Source organism: Nelumbo nucifera, chromosome 5, assembly GCF_055504915.1.
Source record: "Nelumbo nucifera cultivar China Antique chromosome 5, China Antique-T2T, whole genome shotgun sequence".
Classification (NCBI taxonomy): domain Eukaryota; kingdom Viridiplantae; phylum Streptophyta; class Magnoliopsida; order Proteales; family Nelumbonaceae; genus Nelumbo; species Nelumbo nucifera.
In genome coordinates, this window is record NC_142653.1 from 568362 (window position 1) to 584113 (window position 15752).

General features: G+C 31.7%; 1 protein-coding gene across 2 annotated transcripts; it reads right to left on the minus strand.

Annotated features, from left to right (window-relative positions):
• Positions 1 to 254: 254 nt before the first annotated feature.
• BUBR1 (BUB1-related (BUB1: budding uninhibited by benzymidazol 1)) lies at positions 255 to 6118 on the minus strand. Of its 2 annotated transcripts, none has more exons than XM_088886991.1 (11): positions 5791 to 6118; positions 5599 to 5658; positions 4868 to 5012; positions 4583 to 4740; positions 4129 to 4210; positions 3970 to 4036; positions 3824 to 3878; positions 2135 to 2303; positions 1927 to 2000; positions 791 to 868; positions 255 to 700 (listed from the first exon to the last, which is right to left on the minus strand). In XM_088886991.1, exons 1-11 carry the CDS (start codon positions 5979 to 5981, stop codon positions 637 to 639), a joined length of 1143 nt encoding a protein of 380 aa, XP_088743117.1. In that variant the 5' UTR covers positions 5982 to 6118; the 3' UTR covers positions 255 to 636. The 2 variants fall into 2 exon arrangements, with proteins under 2 accessions (XP_088743117.1, XP_010266303.1); XM_010268001.3 differs by having other exon boundaries at positions 1927 to 2009; positions 5791 to 6116.
• Between the last annotated feature and the right edge of the window lie 9634 nt (positions 6119 to 15752).

Consider the following 15752-nt stretch of genomic DNA (forward strand, 5'->3'; position numbering starts at 1 on the left):
GTGAAAAAAAAACCTGTAACCAATCAGCTGTTATCATAATTGATTGGCCAAAGTCCTTTTGGTATCATGTCTTTCCAGCAGCATAGATAATTGCAACATAGGTGATAATCCAAACTTTATTAATCTACTTCACTAGGCAAGTTGTGCCAATCTGCACCTCTCTCTTGCCATGGCAAGCTACTTATCAGATGAATGATTTGCATTAGCAAATTATACACCCAGTGGAAATTTGAAATTCTGCTCAAACCCAACAGTAAAGAAACTTACCTGCTTGTGCTCTTGAAAACCATTTTACCTATTTTACATTAGCCAAAGAAATGTCAAAAATTAGGCACAGATCCAGTGCGCCACTCCCAAGATCCCAGATGGTCGGGCCAACTATTTTGATCCTCTCTACCTTTTAACAGTCCATATCTTTTTCCATAAGAACAAGACAATGTCACTTTACTACTGACCAACTTATTTAGACAAACTATAAAATAAACAGAATATGGGTGTTTTGGGGGAATCAAATACACTGGAATGGATATGCTTGCATCAGCAACAGACAAAGAATTTAATTGATTAAGCTTTGGAGATCAAAGCTAATCAATTTATGAAGCCACACACAACAACACACATGCAGGACTGCTCTGCTCAGCGAGGAAGACTGTTTGGAGGAAAATTGCGTAATGGATTTTCTTTCAACAGTTCTGTTTCCCTGCACAAAACAATAATAGAGGGATAAGAAGACACTAAACTAATAGATAGTTTCATGTATACATCAGATGCAGTAATAGATATGGCCTACTTCATAAGGTTTTGACTATCCCCTTGCCTAAGATGCAACATTGAAGACTTTCCACATTCATTAGCCTTCTTCTGCACTCTGCTCAACAAAACAGTGATAATAAAAAATTAACAGAGCAATCATTAGCACAAGCTCTAAATGGCATTCACTCACCATATTCCATAGATCAACAAAACAATAATTTTTTTCCATTTCGAAGAGTCTGCTAGTTTTATGGCTAGGAACTTCAAGTCATTTTACACCCAATCCAAGAATTAGGTCATCGATATAAGGAAATCCAGAATGTGCTTCACATATTGTAGAGCCCCACAAGAAAGGGACATCAATATCATCCACCTAGGATGCATCCCAATGGAACAAATAACCTGATTGAATGATCCCAACTATTACAACCACTTAGTGGTTCATCCTTTATATGCTGTGGTGGAAAAACCTAGAAATAGTATTACAATAATGAACCATGTTCAAGAACCCACAAGTAAGCAATTCTAGAGTGATGGTTCTAACCATGGAGTCAAATTTATTTAATAGCATATAACTGAATTGCTATTGCACAGTATATGAAAATACACTTCCTTATTAGATGCCTTAAAGTGCTGAATTACTTTTTTTGTGTATCTTCTGAAGTATGCCTTAAAGTGCACAATTACTTTTTTTTATATCTTCTGAAGGGCTACACAACGGTAGGTAGCCCATCCCCAACCCAGGTGCAGGCAGGATTTGATCCCAAGTCTCCGCTAGGACCAACAGGGGACCTTACCAACCAGCTGTTGGCACCTTGTTAAAGTGCTGAATTACATCACATTCCTCATAGACAAATACCTCAATACAAGCAATTCTAGAGTGATGGTTCTAACCATGGAGTTCAGTTTACTTGATAAAGCATGGCATATAACTTAATTCCCATTGCACAGTATATGCATATATACTTCCTTATTAGACGCCTTAAAGTGGTGAATTACATACTTTGCACATTCCTCATAGACAAATACTTCAATACAAGCAATTCTAGAGTGATGGTTCTAAACAGCGAGTCCAATTTATTTAATAAAGCATGGCATATAACTTCATACCCAATGCACAGTATATGCATATATACTTCCTTATTAGATGCCTTAAAGTGCTGAATTACTTACTCTGCACATTCCTCATCGACAAATACCTCAATACAAGCACTGGCATTTGCTGCTCCAGTTCTATACACCGGCCTCTGTGGAATCTGAAAGAAGGGAAATCTGATTAAATTGGAAGCTAGCAGGTTCATAAGCTAGTTGAATTATGTCCAACTTTATAGACAGTGCATGTAAATGTTAAACAAACTGTGGTTTGAAAACAAATTGGAACCTTATTTGATGACCATTTTCTAGGGATTGCAGTATTTTCTTTGTTCCTCTCTGCCCGAGTTCCAAGAGTATACCAAGATCTAATGTCAGTCTTTGGTAATTCTGGCTGATTACTCTGTGCTGGACCATCATTTTTATCTTTATAGATGGAAAGTGGAGCACTATGAGCCCTACAGAAATGGAGTAACAAAATCAATATTTATAACCAAACAGATCAATAGGAGTTGCTTTTAAAAACAGTATAATGTTATAAATACACTATATAATTTGTATAAGCTTGAAGTTTCAAGGTTTTTAAGCTAAGGAAAAAAATTACAAGGTCACTTCAGGTGCAATAGAAACATGATGGAGAGAGATAGATTATTGAATGAAAATGGATTATAAAGCTGGAGAATAGAAAAAGGTGATGATACTTGTGTACTTTACTAGATTTCAAGGTTTAAAGCCAAGGAAAAAAATTACAAGGTCACTTCAGGTGGGAGCAAAGATGAGAGCAAATAGAAACATGATGGAGAGAGATAGATTATTGAATGGGAAAATGGGTTATAAAGCGGGAGAATAGAAAAAGGTGATGATACTTATGTACTTTACTAGATTTCAATAGATTGGACTGCAAGAAGACTCACAGATTGTTATCAATTGGATGAGTGGAGAGGAGGATCTGTAGGAAATGTGACACTTTATAAGAGAAGCTTTTGATTCTATGGGAGAAAGTAGCATGCTCTGGAGTAGACAGAGCAGAATTACATTGGTTGGACTCAATTACGTAGGAACAGGGCATGATGTAATGTCATGTGTTTATTGGTTAATGATAGGGTAGTCTTCTATGAGGAATTGGATTTAGCCTAAATCTTGGACATTATTCTTTTCTATTCATCTTTTTTCTCCTTAATTTGTTGATGACTACATTGAAATCTCAATAACAAAATGGAGAAATATTAATTCATTACATAAGCAAATGATTCTATGGGAGAGACATCAGATTTTACAGTTGCAATGGGTCTTCACCCACTTAACCCTTATTTATTTGCATTGATCATAGATGAATTGATTAAACACACTTAGGAGGAAACTAATGAAGGATTAAATGCAAAATTTAGTTCATGGAAAAATACCTTAGAAACAATAGGTTTTAAAACAAGCAGAACTAAAACAAAATATATGCTATGTTAATTTAATAATAATAGGAGTGTAAATCAAGGTACACTTAAGATTGGAAACTAAGGTATAACTCAATATAGAGTTCATGTATGAAAGTTCATAACAAGGGCGAGATTGAGGAGGATGTCACCCATAGAACTAGAGAAAGTTGAAGTGGCTAGAAGGGTAGGGGTAGACCAAAAAGGACATGAGTCAAAGGAGCAAGAAATGATTTGACCACTCATAATTTAACAATGGATATGGCATTAAAGAAAACGGGATGGAAAAATATAGAGTTCATGTAGCCAACACCATATAACTTGGATAAGGCTTGGATAATGGAAAAAAATTTATATGCCATACATGGATACTAACATTTTTCTTCCCTAAGTTAAGCTTAACATTTATACCATCAGCTTTGCATTAGCAGGGATTCATACTCATAGAAAAACATGATTCCAGGTTGAAGAAATGGAAACCCCAAAGGGTAAATTGTACTGCAAAAACAACCTAAGCTCCAACCATGTAGAAGAGAAAAACTGTTTGGTACCTATCTAGTTTCAACTTCTTTCTAGCAAGATCAGAACTTTCTGCTGTATGTTTTCCTGCCATAATTGAAACAGCATTAGGAGTCATTAGTACATACAGTTGCAAGAGAATTTTAACAGTGAAAATAACAGTGCTAATAATACTTACTAGCTTCACCCCTAGCCAAGACTGTGCCAAAGCTCCTAACTGGCAAGTAATTTTCTGTTGGGTCCTCCTAAAAAGAAATTAAGCAATACATGATTAATTAGTTAAAGAATGAGAAAGGAATGGGATAATCATAAAATTACTCTAGCATCATGTTCATACGTCAGCAGTTCGTGGTTTTCTCATTGAGCATGAAAGAAACTTCTTGTAAGCACCTTCTAGTTTTTCCATAGGTTGTACCTTCCTGATACATAAAGAGAAGGAGAAAACCAGAAATTCATGAATTCATGACAGAACCAACACAGAATCTACAAGAACACTGGGAAAAGGTCAAAACCATAGAAAAACAGGTTGAAAGGTAGAATATTTGCTTCAATTATCCCAGGCAGCTAGATCCCTTGGACTTCCATAGTCTAGTTTAGTATTTGATTCAATCATTCAAGTAGTTCTACATTTTTATCAACTTCCCCCACTAATCCATGCATTCCTATATAGAAGCGCTAACTGAACATTGGATAAGTTAGTTATTTAATTCTGAACAATGGATGGAATCACAACAGAAACTGCACCAGGAAACCCATCCTAACTAAATGAAAATTTTAGACAGAAAGCTCACCTAGCTATTCCTAGACTGAAAATGTCGTTTGCACTTTTCAACTTGTTCTTGGATTCCATGTGCGTAGCATATGAAATGTAATACACAGCATGTGTCTGACCAATTTTGTTTGCATGAAGAAAATTGTATATAATCTCAGCATCAGCACAATTTTCTGCCTACAATGCCAATTTAAGGGAGAAAAAGCAACTCTTAGAAACACAGAGAATATCATAAGACGCAACTGTGCACTAATAACAGCTAAACCATGCAAAATCAAGGTTAAGATGATAAATGGGAACCCACATATTCTAACCAAACTCTGAGGTAGCGGAGATCGTCCTTGTAGCGATCGGTGTGCCAAAACGTACGCACACATTGTTCATAAATCACAACCAGCCCCGAGCAATCCCCACCAGAGGGGAAGGATTCCTGGACCCATTTGATGCACCTAACAGCCAAAATAAAGAATTTAGCCGTTTGAGTAGATATGACACTGCTCTACATTAAATCAGAAGTGGAAGTACTCAATAAGGCCAAAAGTCTAAAGGAAGCCATTGATAAGAAACATTTGGCGCATATTGTGATCTACTAAAAGAACGCAATCTTAATTGACTGAAAATTAAACCGATTACCACCATAAATATATAAGGAAAATTACATAAAGAAAGTTGCGTTTTATTTTTTTTTTATTTTTTCCCTAAAAGACCCACGCAGTAGAACTGCAAAACCTCGAAACGGCATCATATAAAGAAAATCAAATGAAATAGTTCGGGCCAAAAAGTTATTAAAAAAACTGCAATAAATCAAAGACATGATACCGGAAAAACTTATAACCAATCAACCGGAATCATAAGCAATCAGGTGGGTTTTCATTCACAGGGGGTTTTGATTGGTCAAAGCCTTTCCGGTATCATGTCTTTCCGGCATCATAAATTTTCCCAATATAAATACAATCTTTCGACCATCTCAAATCAGATGGCCAGGTTTCCAACTAACAAATAAAGAAAAAACAGATAAAAAACTGAACTACTTACTCAAGCCACGGTTGGAGAGGATCCTCTCCTTCGTATTTATCAATCGCCTCAATCAACTTCCTAAGCGCATAAGAAGGAAAAAAATAAAAAATGAGGAAAAAAAAAAGACTACTTAGAACAAAGAGACTCGATGCTGCTAAAGAACAAATAATTGTGACTCCTACAGGAATAGTAGACAACAGTATTCTATACCTTCGATTCTCAACGAGGGATTTCCTAAGTTGATTATCCGTCTGGGATTTGAGAGCCTCATTTAACAGGCGAATGTTTCGGCCTCTCTTCAAAGGCCTGACATTCTCTTTGAAAAGTTCCCACTCGTTTCCCGTCTGCTGATTTGAGGCAAGAAATTCAGTTTCTGGATCCAGGGTATGAAAATCTGCCATTGATATTCTGCGGTTGGAGTGGCAGAAACTAGTAGCGAATGTAGAAGGGCAGAGAGAGAGAGAGAGTATCGTTTTGAAATTTCAAATTTCAAATTTAGCAGCTAGTTACTAACATCCGTTGGGGTTCTTGGGGGACTTGAAATGAAGGGCTTCTATTACATATTTATTAGGGTAAATTGTTGAAACCTCCCTAAAGTTTATGGATTTTGCTAAACCTTTTCTAAAGTTTAGTAATTGCTATCACCTCCCCTAACCATACAGTTGCAAGTAGACTCTTAGTAAAATCTTCTAAAAAAAGGCATCAAAATGTCCAAAATACCAATGCACATACTATTGAGACTGGTTTTAAAGGAAACAACGATACAAACCTTATAAATAACAAAAACAAGTTGCAACTTTACCTTTTAGTGATTGATATGAAAGGCAAATTTGAAAAATAAACCAATTTTAGAAAAGAGATTGAAAGGATTTGAGGTAGTGATTCATATGAAGAGAAAATTTAGAAAATAAATATTTTTTTTTTTAAATTAATTATATGATATTTTGGACATTTTCATGTACTTTTTTAGAAAATTCTACCATAAGACTTGCAACTGTGTCAGAAAGTTTAGAGGAGGTAATTGCAATTATCAAAACTTCACAGGAGATTTCAATAATAACTAGAAACTTTAGGGGAGGTTTCTGCAATTTACCTTATTTATTACGAAATAATATAAAACATGTCAATGGGCTATGTCGTAATTGTTATTGCAATCAAAATAAATTTGGGTCCATGGGACTCATAAATGGGTAATAAGAAGTCTTTCTTTTTAGCTATGGGTCCAACTTGAAAACAAAAATCAGCAAAAACAATATTGTGTGGCAGTTTTTTTTTTCCTTTTGTTTTCAAAACCAAAACCATACACATTGTCAAATACCCCCCTTAGATGTATCATCTATCTTGTTTTTCAAAGTAACAAATAACTGCCACTATCCCCCCCATCTGTTAGTTGTTAGTTTTTTATATAGGCCATGTTCGTTTGGTGGTAAGTTATTTATCTGGGTAAATGGATTTATCTAGGAAAATGTTACTTGGATAAATACATTTATTCATGTTCTTTTGCTAGATGGGTAAGTGAGTGAATTTCCTAAAGGATCCCTAGTATTTTTTTTTTGTTGTTGTTCTAACAAGGACATTTTAGTCCTATCAATTTAGCCAATTTTTCCTCTTCATAAATAAATAATTTATCGTGTAAAACTTTCCCAAGTAAGTTGCCAAAAACTTACCTAGAAGAAAGTTTGGTTTCTATGGGACCCACACTTTACTAGTAAACAAACATGGAAAAGTGGGTCAACTTTCCCACTGACCAACCACTTCGGTCCCCAAAATAAATGGGCCTTAAGATCATTTACTAAAACACCCCTATAGTTTGCAATTGTTTTACTTTTTTTTGGTAAAATGCAACAAGTTTACTTAATCGACCTTTTATTAAGTTGCATTTAGTAAGAGTGCAGAAACAAATATGTTTAGGCTTCGTATGGAAAAAGAACAAATACAAATATATACGGTGCATTTCTGGTCCATGCAAATGCAAAGTTGGTTTAGTTTTCAATTTATAAATTTAGTTGTAAATTTGTAATGAGTGCGCGCAAACATGAATTCCTAGATTGGAAGCTACCTTTTTTTTTTTTTTTGCATTTACCAACTTTGAGTGAAAAATTTACATCCATTTTTTTTTGTATGCAAACTTTGCTATCATTTTTGAAGCAAACATGTTTTGAAATTTGTGAAAACTATCACTATGGGTACATAAATGCATTCTTACCAAACACCAACAAAGCTGAACCAAGTGCATATATGCATTAAATAAGTTTTTGGGTTCTTAAAAAATGGAGCTTTAGTGTAAATGCAAATATGAATGGCATGAAAATGCAAACTTAGTTTACATTTGTGTAGATAAATTTCATATTCTTACCAAATAGTTTCAATTATGATGGATGCAAACACAAATTTCAATATTGAGATCCACCTTTTTCACATTGACCAATTTTGAGTGCACAATTTGCATCCATTTTGAAATTCAAGTGTGCCTTGGGAATTGGTGATTGATGTAAATTTTTATGCACAAATGCATTCTTACCAGATGCCACCAAAGCACAAATTGGCTTTGTTCAACATTTGCACTCTTACCAGACACATCTGTATGCCATCTAAAAATAAAAATGGTCATCTGACCACCTAAACCAATTAGGAAATGTTTAAGAGCAATGACCATGGTTGTTTATTACAAAATTAACCTAGCACTTTTTATCAAACTTTTAGAAAGAAAACCCTCCCCCATAATAGAACTTAGTTGGAAAAGTCATTGGGTGCATGAGATTAAGGCTTCAGACCTATTCGTTTCCTCTTAACTCTTATCTCTTAAGAGGAATTTTACAATTTTAAGAGGAAAATGAATATTCATTTCCTCTTATCTATTTTCTCTTAAAGATGAATCTTACAATTTTTTGTTTTTCAATGATACCCCCAAAACACAAACAAAAATTCTCATATATGGGGTAAAATGGACATTTGACAATTTTTAAAATTTAGAACAACATTCTTTGCATTCAAAGTTTAGAGGAAATAAAAGTTCACCAATACCAATATACATCTTAATGTAATTATTGCACTTTCATATGTCAGACGTTAGAGCAAACGAACAGGCCTCATATTTCACAAATGTACCATTTTATAAGCCTCGTATTTTGTCCAATTTAATAGATATAAAAGTATAAATAACGTACACCTTAATTTAGGATGAAAAAAAATGTGTCAATCATAGTTATTATATCCTTCATGTGATCCATGTTTATAGGGTACAATTGGCTTACAACAATTAGAGTTGTAACCTCATTATAAGTCACACATCCTCATCTTTTTGTTGATGTGTTAAGACTTAAGAGAGTTTGACCATGTTTCAATAGGGGCAAGAATGACATTTCCATTTTTATATCCTCTTAATTAAATTTGTTCTAATGAATGTTGGGGTCAAAATTTTTGTCTAACACAAGTTAAATAAATTGGTTGCAAACTATAGGGTGGTTTAGTAAAATGAATAGGATAGGTTTAGTATATATGTGAAACTATAGGGTTGCAAACTATACTTAGGTTTCCCTACCTTTTCTTTTAAACCAAACACAACCTTTGTGTTTGAAGATGTGTGGTACTTTATTTTCTTTAAAGAACCCACACCGAAATTTCTTTGGTTGAAGATCCTCGTCTAGTTGAAGATCCCCTTTTTTTTAGCAAAAGTGCTTATGTCTACAAAGATCCCTCTCTTGAGTGGTAGAAATATTTAAAGAGGCACGTGATGTCAAATGAAAATGGAAGGTGACCAACCACCAAGGGAGGGGTAACATTTATTAAAAAAACATAGGGATAATTTAAGTAATTTCCCATAAAAATAAAGTCAACACATTTGAAACACTTACATGGTGTTGGCACCAGAGCATTTCGCAAGTGTTCTATTTTTGATGATGTGTGCCACATCAGCAATTAAATGGAATTGACAAGAGAAATCGCATTTGACAATATTGTATTTTAGAAAAATATTTTTGTAATGATTAGTTTTGGAATTTGGGAAAGGAGGGGTTTTTTGAAATGTCAAATTTACGTTTCTTGAATCTCAATGACATGACACATTGAAATTTGAAAAGATGATTATTTTTCTGAGATATCACACAATTGTCATTATAAATATATTATAATATTAAGTCAAATCACTTTAAATGCCCAATCAGTTTGCATCTTGATTTTATTGTGCTTTGCCAAAAAAAAAAGTAAAATGAAACACTTGTATTTCAGACCCACTTGTAAAACATAACGTTTATGAAACGTTTTGGTGACAAAACACTTACTTAGTATGCATCTCCACCAAACCAAACAAGTTTTTTTATGTACTTTTGAAAAACAAAGAAAGTGGTATATCACTCTTGATTCTTGGTTAACGGGAATACTCGTGAAATGCTTCAGTGCCATAATTGGTTGTGTTTGGTACAATTGTCATTTTAAAATCTAAAACATTTAAAGAGGAAATTCCATTTCACGCTAAAATGCCAATATAGACATTTTTTACAATAAAACTTTGCTTGGTTGGTACTTAATCAAACTGCAAGGAGAATTTGGTACCAAGCATTAGTCCCCATGCATGATTAAGGTATCCTTGCCAAACAATTCTTCTAATTAGGCAAAGGGTGTCAGCAAAGCAAGTAAGTATTCTTTGTCATCTTCTAGATTATACATTAATTGCTTAATAAGTAAATTACGATTGTTCGACAGAGTGGAATAAAAAGAATATTGTGTTGAAGAGGTAACTAGTGGTTTGTAAAAACTTATGATAAATTCCCATCTATATATATATATATTAAAATTGGTCCGTTCATGTTACATGTCTCTCATTTGAGAGAAGTTATTTATCTATTTTCTCTTTCTTTTGAATTTTTCATTTTTTAATTCCATGCCATTTTTGAAACAACCAATGAAATGCACTTTCCCAATAAACTAAATAATATTTTCTCATAAAATTTCTCCTAAACCACCTCCCCCACTATCCCTTACTTTCTCCAAATTTATCTCTAATTCCTATTTGTCTCCAAAATTATTTCTAATTTAGTAGGGAGTTTCTCTCTTAAATTCTCTCTAATTCCTATTTATCATCTCCCCCTACTTTTTATCTATATCTATCTAAAGAAAATTTGGATTAAAAAAATACGAATTATTTAAATATTCTAACAAAATTATATAATAACTTTAAAATATTTATTAAAAACATAAAAATTTATATTTTTACAAAATGTATCACGAAATTATGTATTAACAATTTAAATTATGCTTTTTATGGATTATCAATTTAAATGTTTTTCAAATATTTAATAATATGTAATAGCTTTAAATAAATAAAATTAAAATAACAAAAAAAATTATATTGTATAGATTATTTAAATTATAACTAGATTTTAAATAGTTAAAATAACGAAATTATGTAATAAATTTAAAAAAAAAATTCTTCAAATTAGAAAAATAATTATAACATAATATTCAAATTATTAATAACTTATTATATTAAAACAAGGAAGTCTAGAAATTTTCTCATTTTCTGAATTTTTTATTTTTTTTAATTCCATGTCATTTTTTAAACAACCAATGAGATGCACTTTCCCAATAACCTAAATAATCTCTTCTCCTAAAATTACTCCTAAACTACCTCCCCCACTATCCCTCACTTTAGGGTTGTTCACGGGTCGGGTTGGGTCGGTTTACTGGCGTTTTTCCAACCGACCCGACCTGGTCGATTTACCTAGAAATGAAACCAAAACCGACCCAGTACTAAGTAAAACCGACCTGGTCGGTTTGAATCGATTTGGGTTGGTTTTGTGAATGATTCTCTCGGTGTGAACGGTAAAGGAATCAAGTATAAGAAAGCAAAGGTTTAATGCCAGGAAATTAAAAATGATTTGATGGATTAAAACTGATATTTTATATATCTGAAATTTTATATATAATATGTATATTTCCACAAATATATATCTAAAATATATATTAAAACTGAAATATATATATATATAGTAAAACTAAAATATATCAAATATATATATATATAATATCTAAGTTGGTTTGGGTCAGTTCGATTTCGGTTTTCATACCGAACCATCGGTTTATGTTTTTTTGTAACCCGAAACCGACCGGTGTTGAAGAAAAACCGGCCAACTCAGGTTGGATCGGTCCGGGTTGGTCGGTTAGGTCGGTTTGGGTCTTGTTATGAACAACCCTACCTCACTTTCTCCAAAATTATCTCTAATTCCTATTTATCTTCTAAATTATCTCTAATTCCTTTTTATCTTTTAAATTATCTTTAATTCCTATTTATCTCTACATTGGTAGAGAGTTTCTCTCCTAAATTATCTCTAATTCCTATTTATCCTCTCCCCTGCTTTTTATCTATATCTATATAAAGAAAGATTAGATTAAAAAATTTAACAGTTATTTAAATATTCTAACAAAATTATATAATAACTTTAAAATACGGATTAAAAACACAAAAAATAATTTTATCTTTTTACAAAATATATCATGAAATAATGTACTAACAATTTAAATTATGTTTTTCCGGATTATCAATTTAAATGTTTTTTAAATATATAATAATATCTAATAGCTTTAAAAAATAAAAATTTTAAATATTTTATAGATTATTTAAATATTTAAATATTTAAATAACTAAATATTTATCATAACTAGATTTTAAATAGTTAAAATAACGAAATTATGTAATAAATTTAAAAAATTTCTTCAAAGTAGAAAAATAATTATAACATAATATTTAAATTAATAATAATTTAATATATTACAAAATTAATAACGAAATTATGTAATAATAGTGTAGATTATGATTTTATGGATAATTAAATTCAATAAATAATTAATATTTTAAATTTTAAATATTTTACATATTATTTAAGTATTTAAATATCTAAATATTTTAAATAAAAAATATTTAACATAACTAGATTTTAAATAGTTAAAATAAAGAAATTATGTAATTTAATATTTTTACATAATATTGTAAATAATTAGAACATAATATTGAAATTAATAATAATTTAATATTTTTACATAATATTGTAGATAATTAATTTCACTTATATCAAGTAATAATTTGAGAAAATAACTTTCTAAAAAAATAATATTTATTAATAATAATTTTAAAACCTTAATCTGTATTTATTATATAATTATATATACTAAATTTAATATTTATTGTCTTTTGTGATAAATGTATTTTCAATAATTATGTATAAATTTATTTTGTTTTTTATTTAATATAAAACTTTCAATAATTATTGGAGTTTAAATTACTATTATTGAAAATTTTAAATTTAATTTATTGTATTTTTGTTATAAGTTATTGATTAATATTTAGAAGAGATTAAACTGTTATTTGAGATTATACTATTTATTGACAAAGTTAATATATTTTTAGTACTTATTGTATTTTTTGTAATTTTTGTATTTTTCATTATCAATATATTTTCAATAATTGTGTATTTTTGCTATAAATTTTCAATAAATATTGGAGATTAAACTATTGTTATTTATCAGAGATAAGACTATAAATTTAACTGAAATTATGAGTGGTCATGAGTTGGTTCAGTTTGGTCTTAGGCTATTTGGCCAACCAAACTGATCTTTTCAGATTAGGGAGTTGGTCAGTTGAGATCAACTAACCTTTTGTGAAAACCGACCCACTCAAGTTGTATCGGTTTGGGTTGACTTTTTGGTTTGGTGAGTCTGTTCAAAAGATTTAAACTTAAAAATTTAATTTAATTTTAAAAATAATAGTGCAATTATTAAATAATAAATTAAAAAATTAGATTTACGATATAAAACATCTTAGACTAATAAATATGGGAAAATTCCCACTTTTCCATATTAAAAATTATATTTAAAAAATAAATCCATGGTTAGGTCGTTCGATTTTGGTCGGTTTACAAATGGCCAATGTGAAACTGATCCAACTTGGTTGAATTGGGAAATTTTTTAACCAAAGCCAACCTAAAATACTAGAAAACCGACCAACTTGAGTCGAGCTAATCATGTTGGTCGGTTTCATCAGTTTGATTAATAAACCTAACTGAAATTAATTATTATTATTTTTGTATTATATATTTTTTATTAAAAGTATTATGTAAAATATAAATAATTATTAATTATTTAAAAGTTGAAAATATAAAACAATTGTATACTCTTATGTGTTTCTATTAGGGTCATTTATTAGAACACACTTTTAAGGATGACAATTTTCTCCATCCCCAACGGGGACCTGACTTCCCCGACTTGATGGGGCTGGGGATGGGGATTGTTTTGGTGAGGTGGGGCAGGAATGGGGATTAATAGGAGTCCTCGGTTGAGGTCGGGGTCGGGGTCGGGGATGGGGATTGAGGTCCCCGCCCCACCCCAACCCCGACCTAGATTATATATATATGTTAAATATTATTTATATTATATATATATATATATATATCAAAACATATTTAAAACATTATTTATAATTTATAATTTTTATTTATTTTAAATAAATTTATTTAAAAAATACTATTACCTGAAAAACATTTTGGGGATTCGGGTCCCCATAGGGAACCCATCCCCATCGAGGATCAGGGATGGGGGTTAATTTCTGAATCAAGGTCAGGGATGGGGAATATGATCCCCACCCCATTGCCATTCCTACACGCCTTATAGTTTTACATATTTACTTAAACCTACCTTATAGTTTTCATTTTACTAAAGCATCCCATATATTTTACAACTTATTTATTTAATCAACATTTTATTAAGGAGTGCTTGTTTTGCTATTAGGTCCATGATGTTTTATTCCAAAAATACCCCTAACACTTTTTTGTATAAAAAACAAAATTGACCAAATATAGCCAATGGAGTGGTTGCCCGTGTCTTATTAAGGGCAAAAATGGTATTTTTATTTTTATTTTCTTTTGATTAAATTTATTTAAACGAATATTAGGGCCAACACTGTCATTTTCCACTGTCATCTAATGGAAGATTGATTAAATCCATTGCAAATTATAAATGGTGTTTTAGTAAAATGCTAACTATAGGGTAGATTTTAGTAAATCCATGAAACTATAAAGGGTATTTTAGTATATGACCCTTTCTATTATTTAGCTTTCTCTTAATAAATCCATTGATTTGGCCAAAAATCATTGATTTGATCAACGAACCGTTCACTCAGGCAATCGAACCGTTGACTCGGACAACGGTTTTTGGCCATTTTTTTTCAAAATTTTTAATTTTTTATTAGAGAAGACCATCCATTCGGTCCAAATAGTCGGACCATTCGACCCGAGAACCAGACCCTAGAATGGTTCCTTATCCAGTCTAGTTTTAAAAACCTTAGGTTCGACTATGATACTAAAAGGATAGAAAAGACGTGATATTTAAAAAACCTTGTGACCAATAAACCATTATGATAAACATATTAACTAATCATATGGTATTTGTCAAAATTCATGAATGAACTTTAATTGGTGAAAGCTCTTACCATGTCTTTCCAATATCATAGGTTTCCCCTTAGACTGTGTTTGGTTTGAAGGAAAAAGTAGAGTTTGGTAAGGAAACCTTTACAAATCTTATATAGTTTCCTTGCCTTTCCCTACCTTTTCCAACATAGCCTTAGGAAAACCCATATGTTTTAGGTGGCGTTTGATAAATCTGTGTGTTTGAAAAACTTGCTTTTCAGACATTGGACACATTTGGATTTGTGTGCCCAGCGCTTAACGTGTTCAGACACATTTTAGACTTGTCTCAAAATCAAAAATACCCTCAAATAATTTTGAAAAGACACGATATGCCCCTATTTTAAACATAAACCTACCCGAATTGTGTTCTTCCTCTTGGAGACATACATTCATCACACTGTCAAGCTTTGCCATTTTTTAGGATTTCAACTAGAACCAGTGTTGAGTGTACATTTTTGGTTTTCTCCTCCTCTTCTTCTTCTTCTTCATTATTTTTATTTCCCCGTTTTTTGTTTTTGGTTATATTCATTTTCTCACTTGGTAAGTGATGGTGCGCAATTCAGCCGGTCTTAGCTGTCAATGACCTTGCCTCTGAACGGAATTGTGGGGAACCTGAAACGGAGAAGATGAGGAAGCTCCGGGGGGAACCCGATGTGGAGGCTCCGAAGCTCAAGTTAGAATCCTTCAAAGGCAAGATAAAACCAGATAGCGCAAAGT

Excerpts from the sequence above, each read along its gene's own strand:
- BUBR1 (XM_010268001.3), bottom strand. The coding sequence starts at position 5,981 with ATGGCAGATTTTCATACCCTGGATCCAGAAACTGAATTTCTTGCCTCA. Across the intron at positions 4,211-4,582 it reads TTCAGTCTAGGAATAGCTAG|GAAGGTACAACCTATGGAAA; the intron begins GTGAGCTTTCTG and ends TTTATGTATCAG. Across the intron at positions 3,879-3,969 it reads CTTGGCTAGGGGTGAAGCTA|GAAAACATACAGCAGAAAGT; the intron begins GTAAGTATTATT and ends CAATTATGGCAG.